The 14,512-nt window shown below is 38.1% G+C and overlaps 1 protein-coding gene across 2 annotated transcripts; it reads right to left on the bottom strand.

Annotated features, from left to right (window-relative positions):
- Positions 1-5,301: 5,301 nt before the first annotated feature.
- LOC135529141 (protein ANKUB1-like) lies at positions 5,302-12,502 on the bottom strand. Of its 2 annotated transcripts, XM_064958019.1 has the most exons (3): positions 12,194-12,502; positions 5,616-5,826; positions 5,302-5,472 (listed from the first exon to the last, which is right to left on the bottom strand). In XM_064958019.1, the coding sequence occupies exons 2-3, from the start codon at positions 5,728-5,730 to the stop codon at positions 5,333-5,335; spliced, it is 255 nt and encodes an 84-aa protein (XP_064814091.1). In that variant the 5' UTR covers positions 5,731-5,826; positions 12,194-12,502; the 3' UTR covers positions 5,302-5,332. The 2 variants fall into 2 exon arrangements, with proteins under 2 accessions (XP_064814091.1, XP_064814092.1); XM_064958020.1 differs by lacking the exon at positions 12,194-12,502 and having other exon boundaries at positions 5,616-5,989.
- Positions 12,503-14,512: the final 2,010 nt, after the last annotated feature.

Raw genomic sequence — 14,512 nt, 5'->3', positions numbered from 1 at the left:
CCCCATCCTTTGTGGACAAAGTCAGGCAAGCTGCCGGGGTGGTAGTGGACGAAATGGTGGAAAGTGTTGAGAACACACAGGAAGATGGAAAAGTTGCTTCTCATCCTGACAACCTCCGATCTGCTGTTAGGAAATTGAGAAAAATAATTTCCACTGGGACCATCCACATTTTCAGCCATGAATTTGTGGATAAAGTGATAGCCCTTCAGGACAGCCACAGCACTCCACAGGTCTTAACATTGGAAGCAGCCAGAAGTGCTTCAGACTCCATTCTTTCAAGGCTGAAATGGGGAAAGGAACAATGTGCCATATCCAGGAAGCTCTCCTCTCAGCTTCTCCAGATATTTGCTGAAGAGACAGTGAAGGGCTTCCTAAAACAGTGGTTAGATGAGTATGAAAATATCAACATTGATGTTTCAGTCCAGAATGAACCAAGCACCTCTACTTGCATGGTCTTTCCTATCCAGCTCAATCAGAGCAAGCCAGAGGATAGTGACACAATGAATCAGCTCACGAAGGTCATGGTCAACAAAATGATGGATGCCTTATCAGTTGGCTCAAGTCATCAAATGATCACCAAAGCCAATGCCAAATGTTCTTTTGAGTCCGGTACCAGCATGGCCACCAGTGACATTGTAGAAGGGATGTTGGATTTGGTAAGGGATAGCACCAGCAGTACTGGAGAGCAGATCCCCATCTTCAAGTCCAAGAAAAGCAAGAAAACCATGTTCAGCAAGATATGCTTTAACACAAAGGTATAGTACAAGTACAGATTTTTCATGAATAACACTGCTTTTGAATGTATGAGATATTATTTGTTTATATAATTCAGTATTTTAGCATTGTATTGCCCTTTTGCAGTTGATATACTGTACTTTAAGATATATAACAGTTTGTTTTAATGTGCCTTTTCCCACCAAACAGGGTTCCAAGAAAGTTAGAAAGGACCACTGTCCTCAAAAGTCTATGGAGTACCAGCCTCAGAACACTTCCCCTACTGTGTACTTTACAGGTAAGCCCTGCTGCTGCTCATTCAAGACTAAGATATTATTACTTTAGCGTTCAACTAATTCATTTGGAAAGACATTGCACTCTGCTCTGAATTGTTACCCATGACATACTGGATGGTCTTTCTTTGCAGAGTCGAGGACAAATTCTCATGGCTCCTTTGCTCCAGAGGGAAATGACATCGCATATTCCTTCCCACCTGAAGAGAAGAGTCACAAACCCTCCCTTTTCACCAGAATGTATAGAGCCATCACTAGAAGCTTCTCCAACCCAAGATAATTTTCCTCATTAAATGAGATTGCATTCATTTGTTGTCATATGTTGACTGTTTTGCGAGCACAGACTGTAATATGTTCTGCGATTCATCCACATGCATTGAGGAGTATACCACCTCAGTCACAGGCTACATCAATAAGTGGATCGACAACGTCGTGCCCACAGTGACCGTATGTACATATCCCCGACAGAAGCCATGGATTACAGGCATCATCCACACCGCGCTAAAGGCTAGAGCTGCTTCTTTCAAGGAGCGGGACACTAATCCAGACACTTATATGAAATCCTGCTATGCCCTCAGACTAACTATCAAACAAGCAAAGTGGTTGGTTAGGTCAGGGTGCGACTAGGGTGGGCAATCTCGGTGATCTATTTCTTTGTTTGGACTGGTATGGTTCCCAATCAGAGGCAGCTGTCTATCGTTGTCTCTGATTGGGGATCATACTTATGAACATTATATTTATATATATTTTCTTTGGTGTTCATCTAATAAATTAAGATGTACACTTACCACGCTGCACCGTGGTCTCCTCATTCCGACGACGAGCGTAACACAAAGCGTAAATACAGGACTAAGATTGAATCCTACTACACCGGTTCTGATGCTCGTTGGATGTGGCAAGGCTTGCAAACTATTACGGACAACAAAGGGAAACCCAGCCAAGTCTGCCAAGCTGCCCAGAGACACAAGTCATCATGCCAGACGGGCTAAGTGCCTTTATGCTCACTTCAAGGCAACAACACTGAGGCATGCATGAGAACATCAGCTGTTCGGTACGACTGTGATAACGCTAATGTTTGAAAGCATCAACACCATCATCCCAATGAGAGCAAAACCTTTAAAAAGGAGTGCTCCGAGCATGCGCGGACCAACTGGCAGTGTCTTCACCACATTTTCAACCTCTGTAATACCTACATGTTTCAAACAGACCACCACAGTCCCTGTGCCCAAGAAAGTGAAGGTAACCTGCCTAAATGACTATTACCCCATAGCTCACATCAACACCATCATCCCAGAAACCCTATATATCCAATTAACACCACATCTGCCACACTGATCCTCAACATGGGGGCCCCTCAGGGGTGCGTGCATAGTCCCCTCCTGCATGGCCAGCACGACTCCAACATTCAGTTTGCTGACGACACAACAGGGGTGGGCCTGATCACCGACAATGATGAGACAGCCTATAGGGAGGAGGCAGTGTGGTGCCAGAAGAATAACCTCTCCCTCAACATGAGCAAAACAAAGGAGATGATCGTGGACTACAGGAAAAGGAGGGCAGAACACACCCCCATTCACATCAACAGGGCTGTAGTGGAGCGGATTGAGAATTAAGTTCCTTGGTGTCCACATCACCAACAAACTATCATGGTCCAAACGCACCAAGACACTCATGAAGAGGGCACAACAACGCCTTTTCCCCCTCAGGAGACTGAAAAGATTTGGCATGGGTCCCCAGAGCTGCACCAGAGAGCCTGCTGACTGGTTGCATCAACTGCTCGGCATCCAACCTTAAGGCACTACAGAGGGTGGTGCATACAGCCGAATACATCACTGGGGACAAGCTTCCTGCCATCCAGGACCTATATACTAGGCGGTGTCAGAAGGCCCAAAAACTTGTCTAAGACTCCAGTCCCACAAGTCATAGACTTGTTACTGTAACAGTATAGCTTCCATCCCTCTTTTCGCCCCTACATGGGCTCAAACCAGGGACCCTCTGCACGTATTCTGTGTTTATTTAGTTTATGCTTCACAATGCTAACAGTAATGTAGGTAGCAGCCACCTTGAAATTAGGTAATTTGCTCAGCCAGCCCTTATACATTTGTATGCCTATATATAGTATTAAGGCACAGATCAATAGCCAAGATACTCAGCTTTCCAGAGACACCCTGCTTTTGCAGAAAGGGAATACCGTTCTCATACCATACTAAATTGAATTTAAAAAATATCTAATAGGGACCCAAATATGGGGAGTTTACATTTAAGAGGTTAAGGGCTTGTAAGTAAGCATTTCAGAGTAAGATTGTACCTGTTGTATTCGGCGCATGTGACAAATAAAATAAAATATGATTACTTGGGGACTGTGTGCAGACTTACCACAACCTGTGAAATTATTTAAGCAGTTTGTAAAATTATGCATTTGTTCGGCTGAAAGATTAATGCTTGCAAGTGTCATAAAACATTCCAACATCACTTAACAAAAAAATATTTTTATTTTCAAAAGACTGTGCAATCAAATATCAACAAAAGTAAAAATAAATACAGATTTAATTTTCAGTGAATTATTGTCTTGTCCAGTGAACAACTCAATGACAGCGATTCAATGACATCATTAGTTCACCTCCAAGAAGCATCTTCAACGTTCACCTGACAACCCATTGGATAAGACACAAACACGAACCAAGCGTTTCTTTCCTGTCAAGAAGGTTGAGATCAGAAGCTTCTTCAATACCCCAGAAATGGAAAGGCTTTGAGACAAAGACAATCAACTGACAAGATAATGCACATACACTAACCCGGACGTTCTACTTGCCCCACTGAGTTACAGCAAAGTTATCATTTATGCATGGGTCCACGATCCACTCATAGCTCTCACAGCTATCTGACAGTTCTCAGAATACTAAGGAAGAAGTGTGTGATATTGGATTTGGTATCCTTCCCACTCCCAAGTGATTGGGAGTCCCATAGGGTGCCGCATAATTGGCCCAGCGTCGTCCGGGTTTGGCCATCATTGTAAATAAGAATTTGCTCTTAACTGACTTGTCTAGTGAAATAAAGGTTAAATAAAAATAAATGATTTAAGCTGTCTGCTATGTTGCTGTGTAAATCCACACACTGCAGGGGAATGATGACACATGCTGTGCCTACACATCGTCACAGTAGTTGTCAGTTTTGTAACGTAAATAAAGAGTTTGTCAAATACTCTGAAATACAGTATGTATGATTTTCCCATAATGCCATTATTTCATGTCTTGTGGTATTTTTAGCATTTTTCCCCCCCTTATGTACCAGATGTATTATTTTGACACTGCACAAACTCATTTAAATGAGCAATAATGGTCCACATCTTAATAAAAGAGTTTTAAGGCAGCAGTGTTCATACTGTATTTTACATTGATTTCAACCACGAAAGGTCTTCATCAGCAAGTGAGGATTTCTATGGACAAAAAATAGTGTTCAGTGTGTGTGTGGGGGGGGTTGGAGCCTCAATTAGACCCATGTCAAACACTTACAATCACGTACAGTACAACCACATTCAGTACAATCACATACAGCACAACCACATAGTCACATTCAGTACAATCACATACAGCACAACCACATAGTCACATTCAGTCAACTGAATGATTCTAGAATAATAATAATTCCATTCACATTTGGCTACTACAAATAGCCAGTGAAATATGATACGTTTTTTGTTACTTGAGAATAGGAATGACTGAGAATCCACTGCCTGCCGTTGTAAACTTTCTGCACACAAATCAAACACAGTACTGACTATATCTATAAGCATCATCCAAAGGAACGAAATTCTAAGTCGTCCGCATTGTTTCAGGCATCATCCGTTCCAAAGTCTCATCTTGTTTACTGTAAAAAAAATACTAATAATAAAAAATAAAAAAACTCAAGTAAGATTGGGTTATAAAACAGTACAGTAAAATGCTTACTTGCAAGCTCTTTCCCACAATGCAGTATTAAATATCAGGGTAAGAGAAAAAACGTATGAAGGAAAAAAACAAGAGAATATAAGCTATAACAGTGCTGTACTATAAGCTATATACAGGGTCAGTACTATCATTGTAAGCTATATAAGCTATATAAGGGTCAGGGTCAGTACTATCATTGTAAGCTATATACAGGGTCAGTACAGGGTCAGTACATTATCTATATGGGTAAGCTATATACAGGGTCAGTACTATCATTGTAAGCTATATACAGGGTCAGTACTATCATTGTAAGCTATATACAGGGTCAGTACCATCATTGTAATACAGCTATATAAAGGTTCAGTACCATCACTGTTGATAGTAAGTCTATCATACAGTTCAGTGTGTAGATGTGTATTCTGACCTCATCACAGGTCTCTCCCTAGACAGGTGTCGTTGGACGGTCAGTCTGTGTCCCAGGAAGCAGCCTCTGAGGAACTCCGCCCACCCATCCCAGGTGTCCAACCGTAGAGTAGCCCCTGGGAGACAGAGACACATGCAGGTTGTCCTCCTGGTTGCCATGAACCAAGAATGTGTTCCATACAGTCCATTTGTCTCTGTGTTACATCCATAAGGTGTTGAGCCAGAGGACCATTGATCTACTGCACAAGGAAGGCCATACCCAGGTCAATGGCGTAGTCGTGCAGCCGGTTGCAGTCGTAGAGTTGCAGGCCGGTGGGAGAGCTCAGTCTGAAGGAGCTGACGGGAAGCCCACACTGCTGGGACACCAGGGTCATGAGCCTGGCCACAGACGTACTCAGGAGAAACACAGTGCCCAAGACTGAGAGGGTCTCCCCCGTCACGGCACTGAACACACGCACCACCGGCTCCCGCTGAAGTATAAGACCATGGACATACAGTAAATTCACTTGTTTTACATAAATACCTATGTTGTGTTTATACACCGAGTAAACAAAACATTATGAACACCTGTTCTTTCCATGACAAAGACTGACCAGGTGAATCCAGGTGAAAGCTATGATCCCTTCATGATGTCACTTGTTAAATCCACTTCAGTGTAGATGAAGGGGAGCGGACAGGTTAAAGAAGGATTTTTAAGCCTTGAGACAATTGAGGCATGGATTGTGTATGTGTGCCATTCAGAGGGTGAATGGGCAAGACAAAATATTTAAGTGCCTTTGAACGGGGTAGTAGGTGCCAGGTGCACCGGTTTGTGTCAAGAACTGCAATGCTGCTGGGGTTTTTCACACTCAACAGTTTCCTGTGTGTATCATGAATGGTCCACCACCCAAAGAACATCCAGCCAACTTGGCACAACTGTTGGAAGCATTGGAGTCAACATGGGCCAGCATCCCTGGGGAACGCTTTCAAACACCTTGTAGAGTCCATGCCCCAACGAATTGAGGCTGTTCTGATGGCAAAAGGCGGGGTGCAACTCAATATTAGGAAGGTGTTTCTATGTTTGGTACACTCAGTATATATAAGTCAGGAGTCATATAATTACAGGGGTAAGATGAAGTGGCTCCTTTGCACTGATCTTAGGTCTGGTTTGTGTTTTTACTGCTAATGGTAAAGGTTAGGATTTGGTGAGAGTAAACTGATCCTAGATCTGTGCCCAAGGGCAATTTCTATCCAGAGACAAATCAAAGGTCCATGCTATTTAAATTATAATCTACCACCATCTCGTGGCTCAAATTTGTAACAACATTTTCTAATTCATGTGCTGTACTGAGTTTTGTTCTATCACATTGAACACTAATCTGGGTGAAAATTAAATTGAAGACTAATCTGGGTGAAAATTAAATTGAAGACTAATCTGGGTGCAGATTAAATTGTTAACAGAAATATTATGAATATGTATTTCAATGAACCCAAAGGGCCTCTTCTTCTCCTACTATACAGCCTGCTGTGCTCTACTGTACTCTGCTGTACTCTGCTGTGCTCTACTGTACTATACACCACTGGGTATACAGACTCTTCAGATACTGTTAGCGAACACCAGACTGAGGTCAAGGCGATTACATGGGGAAAAGGTTTATGACTGTAAGGGTGTTTGGTACAAAGGCAACACGACATCGGGCCACATTTCAGCTCTATCCCAGGTCAACCATACAATACTATAGATTTCCACTCTAGTCAACCAGCAAGAAGGTCTGGCTTTGACTATGTCAATGATGGGATGTGTAAGTAAGGAGTAAGGAACACAAATAAACATTATTCTGATGGTTAAATTTGTACTTAGATACATAACCACTCTCCTCTGTTAGCAAATCTTCCACAGAACTTTGTGGAACAGAGTGAGTTCTGTCCCTGTCTGGCTCTGGACATGTACCCAGGGACCTCTGTACAACAACACTTCACACTCACGAAGCAGTGTTCTTACTAACCAATCACATACCATAACACTCAGTATAAAGCAGTGTTCTTACTAACCAATCACTCTACCATAACCATGGTCTTGGTTGAGCAAGGGCAATATGGTCTCGGTATAAAGCAGTGTTAAGTCTCAAGCAGGGACCTCAACATACTATATATCACCATACTATATACCACCACACTATACAGTGGGGCAAAAAAGTATTTAGTCAGCCACCAATTGTGCAAGTTCTCCCACCTAAAAAGATGAGAGGCCTGTAATTTTCATCATAGGTACACTTCAACTATGACAGACAAAATGAGAAAAAAAATCCAGAAAAATCACATTGTAGGATTTTTAATGAATTTATTTGCAAATTATGGTGGAAAATAAGTATTTGGTCACCTACAAACAAGCAAGATTTCTGGCTCTCACAGACCTGTAACTTCTTCTTTAAGAGGCTCCTCTGCACTCCACTGTGACCTGTATTAATGGCACCCTGTTTGAATTAACTAAATCACCTAATCATACTATATAACCATACTATATAATCATACTATATAACCATACTATATAACACCATACTATATATATCACCATACTTATATAACCATACCATAATATATCACCAACTCACCATACTATATATCACCATACTATATATCACCATACTATATATATCACCATACTATATATCACCATACTATATATCACCACACTATATATCACCATACTCCTGTCTCAGCTTGTATTTATGGCAGTAAAATATGTTAACTGGATTTCCTGTATAAGCCATGTATAAGACGTATAAAATACATTTGATTTTTTTCTCACCAGCACTTATATATCAGACCATGTTATGATATATCACCACACTATATGCTATCACCACACTATATATATCACCATACTATATATATCACCATACTGGTATATCAACACTATATATCACCATACTATATCACCACACTATATAACTGGCACACTTTCACAACACTATATATCACCACACTGTATATGAATCACCACCCAACTATATGACTCCTATCCCATCTATATATGTGCAGTTTCAACTGTTATGCCATATATATATCACCATGCTGGTCATATCACCAACTATTTCACCACACTTGGCCATCACCATACTATATCACCACACTTATATAACACTATATTCACCACATAGCTATATTCCTCTCACCATACTAATATCACCAGGTGTTATTTATATCACCATACTAAATATCACCACACTGTTATCACCAGGCTGGTATATCACCACACTATATATCACCACACTATATATAAGGGCATATAATATATCACCATACTATATAACCACACTTACACCACACTATATATATCACCACACTCCTATATTCACCATACATATCACCATACTATATATCACCACACTATATATCACCACACTTATAGATCACCATATATATCACTTATATATCACCACACTATATTCACCACACTATATATCAACCATACTATAGATATCACCATACTATATATCTACTATATATCACCACACTATATATATCACCACACTATATATATCACCATACTATATTATCACCACACTATATATATCACCATACTATATATATCACCACATATATATCACCACACTATATATCACCACACTATATATATCACCACACTATATATCACCACACTTATATATCACCACACTATATATGGCACTATATATCACCATACTATAGATATCACCATACTATATATCACCACACTATATATCACCATTAATATCTACTATATATCACCACTATATATCACCACACTATATATATCACCATACTATATATATCACCACACTAATATGGGTACATATATCACCACACTATATATCACCATACTATATATCACCATGGTATATATCACCACACTATATATATCACATACTATATATCACCATACTATATATATCACCATACTATATATCACCATACCATATATCACCATACTATATATATCACCATACTATATATCACCACACTATATTCACCACACTATATATATCACCATACTATATATATCACCATACTATATATCACCATATATATCTACACTATATATCACCACACTATTAATCACCATCTATATATATGTATATATCACCATACTGGAACCACACTATATATCACCATACTATATATCACCAATATATATCACCATACTATATATCACCATACTATATATACCACCATATATATATCACCACACTATATATCACCATAATATATATCACCATACTATATATCACCACACTATATAACCATACTATATATCACCATACTATATATATATACTATATATCACCACACTATATATATATATATATATCACCACACTATATATCACCACACTATATATATCACCACACTATATATATCACCACTATATATATCACCATACTATATAACCATATATTTCACAACACTATATATACCATATATATATCACCATACTATATATCACCATACTATATATCACCACACTATATATCACCATACTATATATCACCACACTATATATCACCATACTATATAACCATACTTTATATCACAACACTATATATCACCACACTATTTATCACCATACTATATATCACCACACTATATATCACCACACTATATATATCACCACACTATATATAACCATACTATATATATATCCACACTATATATCACCATACTATATATCACCACACTATATATCACCATACTATATATCAACACACTATATATCACCATACTATATATATCACCATACTATATATCACCACACTTTATATCACAACACTATATATATCACCATACTATATAACCACACTATATATCACCACACTATATATATCATATACTATATATCACCATACTATATATCACCACACTATATATCAACCATACTATATATATATATATATAACTATATATATACACATATATATATAACATATATATATCACCACACTATATATCACCACACTATATATCACCATACTATATATATCACCATACTATATATCACCACACTATATATCACCATATATATACCATCACTATATATCACCACACTATATCACCATACTATATACCATACTATATATATATCACCATACTATATATCACCATACTATATATCACATATACTATATATATCACCATACTATATATATCACCATACTATATATATCACCATACTATATATATCACCATACTATATATATCACCATACTATATATCACCATACTATATATCACCATACTATATATATCACCATACTATATATATCACCATACTATATATATCACCATACTATATATATATCACCATACTATATATCACCATACTATATATCACCACACTATATATCACCATACTATATATCACCACACTATATATCACCATACTATATATCACCACACTATATATATATAACCATACTATATATATATATATATATCACCACACTATATATCACCACACTATATATCACCATACTATAGATATCACCATACTATATATCACCACACCACACTATATCACCATACTATATATATCACCATACTATATATATCACCATACTATATATCACCACACTATATCTATCACCATACTATATATCACCACACTATATATCACCACACTATATATCACCATACTATATATCACCATACTATAGATATCACCATACTATATATCACCACACTATATATCACCACACTATTTATATCACCATATATATATCACCACACTATATATCACCATACTATATATCACCATACTATATATCACCACACTATATATCACCATACTATATATCACCACACTATATATATATATATATCACCACACTATATATCACCATACTATACATATCACCATACTATATATCACCATACTATATATAACCATACTATATATCACCACACTATATATCACCACACTATATATCACCACACTATATCACCACACTATATATCACCACACTATATAACCATACTATATATCACCATACTATATATCACCATACTATATATCACCACACTATATATATCACCATACTATATATCACCATACTATATATATCACCATACTATATATCACCATACTATATATCACCACACTATATATATCACCACACTATATATCACCACACTATATATCACCATACTATATATATCACCATACTATATATATCACCATACTATATATCATACACCATAATATCACCATACTATATATATCACCACACTTATATATCATTAATATCACCATACTATATATCACCATACTATATATCACCATACTATATATCACCATACTATATATCACAACACGATATCACCATACTATATATCACCATACTATATATCACCACACTATATATATCACCATACTATATATCACCACACTATATATCACCACATATATATCACCATACTATATATCACCATACTATATACCATCTATACACACTATATATATCACCATACTATATATACACATACTATATATCACCATACTATATATCACCACACTATATATCACCATACTATATATCACCATACTATATATCACCACACTATATATCACCATACTATATATCAACACACTATATATCACCATACTATATATCACCACACTATATATCACCATACTATATATCACCACACTATATATCACCATGTTATATATCACCACACTATATCACAACACTATATATCACCACACTATATCTGAAACACTTTATGTTAATGATAGTATGAAGCTGTTTCAAGCAATAGCCAGCTCACTTGATATGCATTTTCAAGCACGGGTAGAAACAGCTAGGTGTTCGGATGGTACCTTCAGCAGGCAGCAGATGGCACTGCTAGGGGTGATGCCAACGTCTGTCAGGACCCAGCTGTCCCGAAGGATGGCACCAGCATAGCTCAGCTCCAGGAAGTGCCTCACCTGCTTGTCGTCTGACAGTTGCACGTGGAAGTAATCCTGCCAGAGGAAGAAGATTGGAAACACAAGGAGCCGTAATTGAGTGTCCCATACAATCAGAGTGAGAGGGCTCAACACTGATGGAGCCGTAATGGAGGGTGTCCCACACAGACACCCATTATGGAGGGTGTTCCACCCAGACAGATGTCAATGTTTACCATACAATAATTGTAAAAGTGTCCAATTGTGTACAATTAAGAAATAAGGCCCAAGGAGGTGTGGTATATGGCCAATATACCACGGCCAAGGGCTGTTCTTAGGCACAACGCAGCTAGGAGGTATATTGGCCATATACCACAAACCCCCAAGGTGACTTTTTTTTTTTCAATTTAGTGGTATCCAATTGGTAGTTACAGTCTTGTCCCATTGCTACAACTCCCAAATGGACTTGGGAGAGGCGAGAGCCAAGAGCCGTGCGTCCTCCGAAACACATCCCAGCCAAGCCAAGCCACACTGCTTCACGACACCACTAGTAACGGAAAGGTTGCAATTTCAAATCCCTGACAAGTTACAAATCACAGGCAGTTAACCCACTGTTCCTAGGCCTTTATTGAAAATAAGAATTTGTTCTTAACTGACTTGCCTTGTAAAATAAAAATTTGAAGCAGAGCTTAATTTGTAAATTGGGAGGTGCCAGAACAAAGAGTGGGTGCTAGAGGGGGGTTCTGTGGTACCAGAACTCATGAGAAAAAAGATCACCTATTATATAAGCATTGAACGCATTGACATTTGGGTAGAGCCACTTATAGAAGGTGCACATTGTATATGTACTCTCCATGGTTGTGTTTTCTCAATATAAATACTTCGAAGTGGTCCCAGTTGAGCATTTATTTCTGTTGTTAAATGGGAAACAGCACGTTAGTTGTGCAGGGCTTAACGGTATTGATGGCTGTCGATGGCAAAATCCCTTGCATCACATTTTCATACTGGGCGAACAAAATTCAAAAATACAATACAAAATATAACATGTGTAAATACCTGTTGTTAAATGGGAAACAGCACGTTAGCTGTGTTGTTAACAACTGTGGGAAATGCAGCAACACACTTATTTAGTATGCCAAAGCACATCCCAGAAAGCCCGTTAACAGGTACCATATTGTATAAATCAGTAACGTACAGAAAACTTGTACATTGTAAAATAGAAAACAAATTCATAACCTGACCTACCCCTTGCATCACATTTTCATACTGGGAGACCTGAGACATATTGTCATCAGAGTTGAACTAACCAATAACAATGCTTGAACATTAAATACACATTTCTTTAGAGGTAAGTGGAAACATAACCAACCCTGTTACACACACATGGGGAACAGTTTTAGTAGCCTAGGGTCCGGGAAAGTGTTGGCCTTTTTAAAACCGCATTTCGTGAAATTCTACATAATTTTACATGACTGGAGACTTTGGCATCATCTTTTTTTAATCCGCACAAATGATCGAAATGGCAGACTACTTTGACACTGACAAACTTAGTATCTGAGATCAATAAAAACGACCTTGTCTTGAATCCATCAATAGCCTATAGGCCTAGGTTTGTGGAGAAACATATAGTAGGCTACAACATGAGGAGGAAATTAGTCCTAAAAATGCTTTCCAGTTTCACTGACTCACCCAATGATGCGCAGCTCACTGGCTGGAGATTGTCGATGCGCTCGTGTCAAAAGCCTATCTCTCCCTCTCTCTGTTTTGTAAAACAATGTTTGGGAGTTGATCAAATATTTTGGTAGTCTACAGCATAGTCTTATCTTTTCAGCAAGAGTCATTGCTTTTCAACCTGTGTTTTCCCTCGATTGTATTTGAAATATTGCAAAAGGCCTGTTTTGTCTGCGTGCTGTTTTTTCACTGACAGATTTGCCTCACGTTCCCGACTGTAGGCTATTCTTTGTTATTGGGCTACAATCCGCAGCTCGGCTATTTAAAAAAGAAGCTATTGGTCCTCTGTAGCTAAATTATAGGGCTTCTCATGACGTATTAGGCTATTATGAATGATATAATTTATTTCTGAACAGACAGCAGTAATTCCGTAACTTTAGAAAATTCCTCCAGAACCCTTCATGCAGCTATGATTCTATAAGGAAACAAATGATGAAGTGCAACTCTGGAGAGATGAGGGGGCAGGATAATTGACGAAGAGGCAACTCGAATGAACTTTGATCGCTTTTATTATAATTGTTA

Source organism: Oncorhynchus masou, unplaced genomic scaffold (assembly GCF_036934945.1).
Source record: "Oncorhynchus masou masou isolate Uvic2021 unplaced genomic scaffold, UVic_Omas_1.1 unplaced_scaffold_1104, whole genome shotgun sequence".
NCBI lineage: Eukaryota > Metazoa > Chordata > Actinopteri > Salmoniformes > Salmonidae > Oncorhynchus > Oncorhynchus masou.
This window is presented reverse-complemented; position numbering and strand designations above follow the sequence as displayed.

Bases quoted from the DNA above. Each gene is read 5' to 3' on its own strand.
- LOC135529141 (XM_064958019.1), bottom strand. From the start codon at position 5,730: ATGACCCTGGTGTCCCAGCAGTGTGGGCTTCCCGTCAGCTCCTTCAGA. The intron at 5,473-5,615 runs GTATGGCCTTCC...TCTGTCTCCCAG, and splicing joins CGACTACGCCATTGACCTGG to GGGCTACTCTACGGTTGGAC.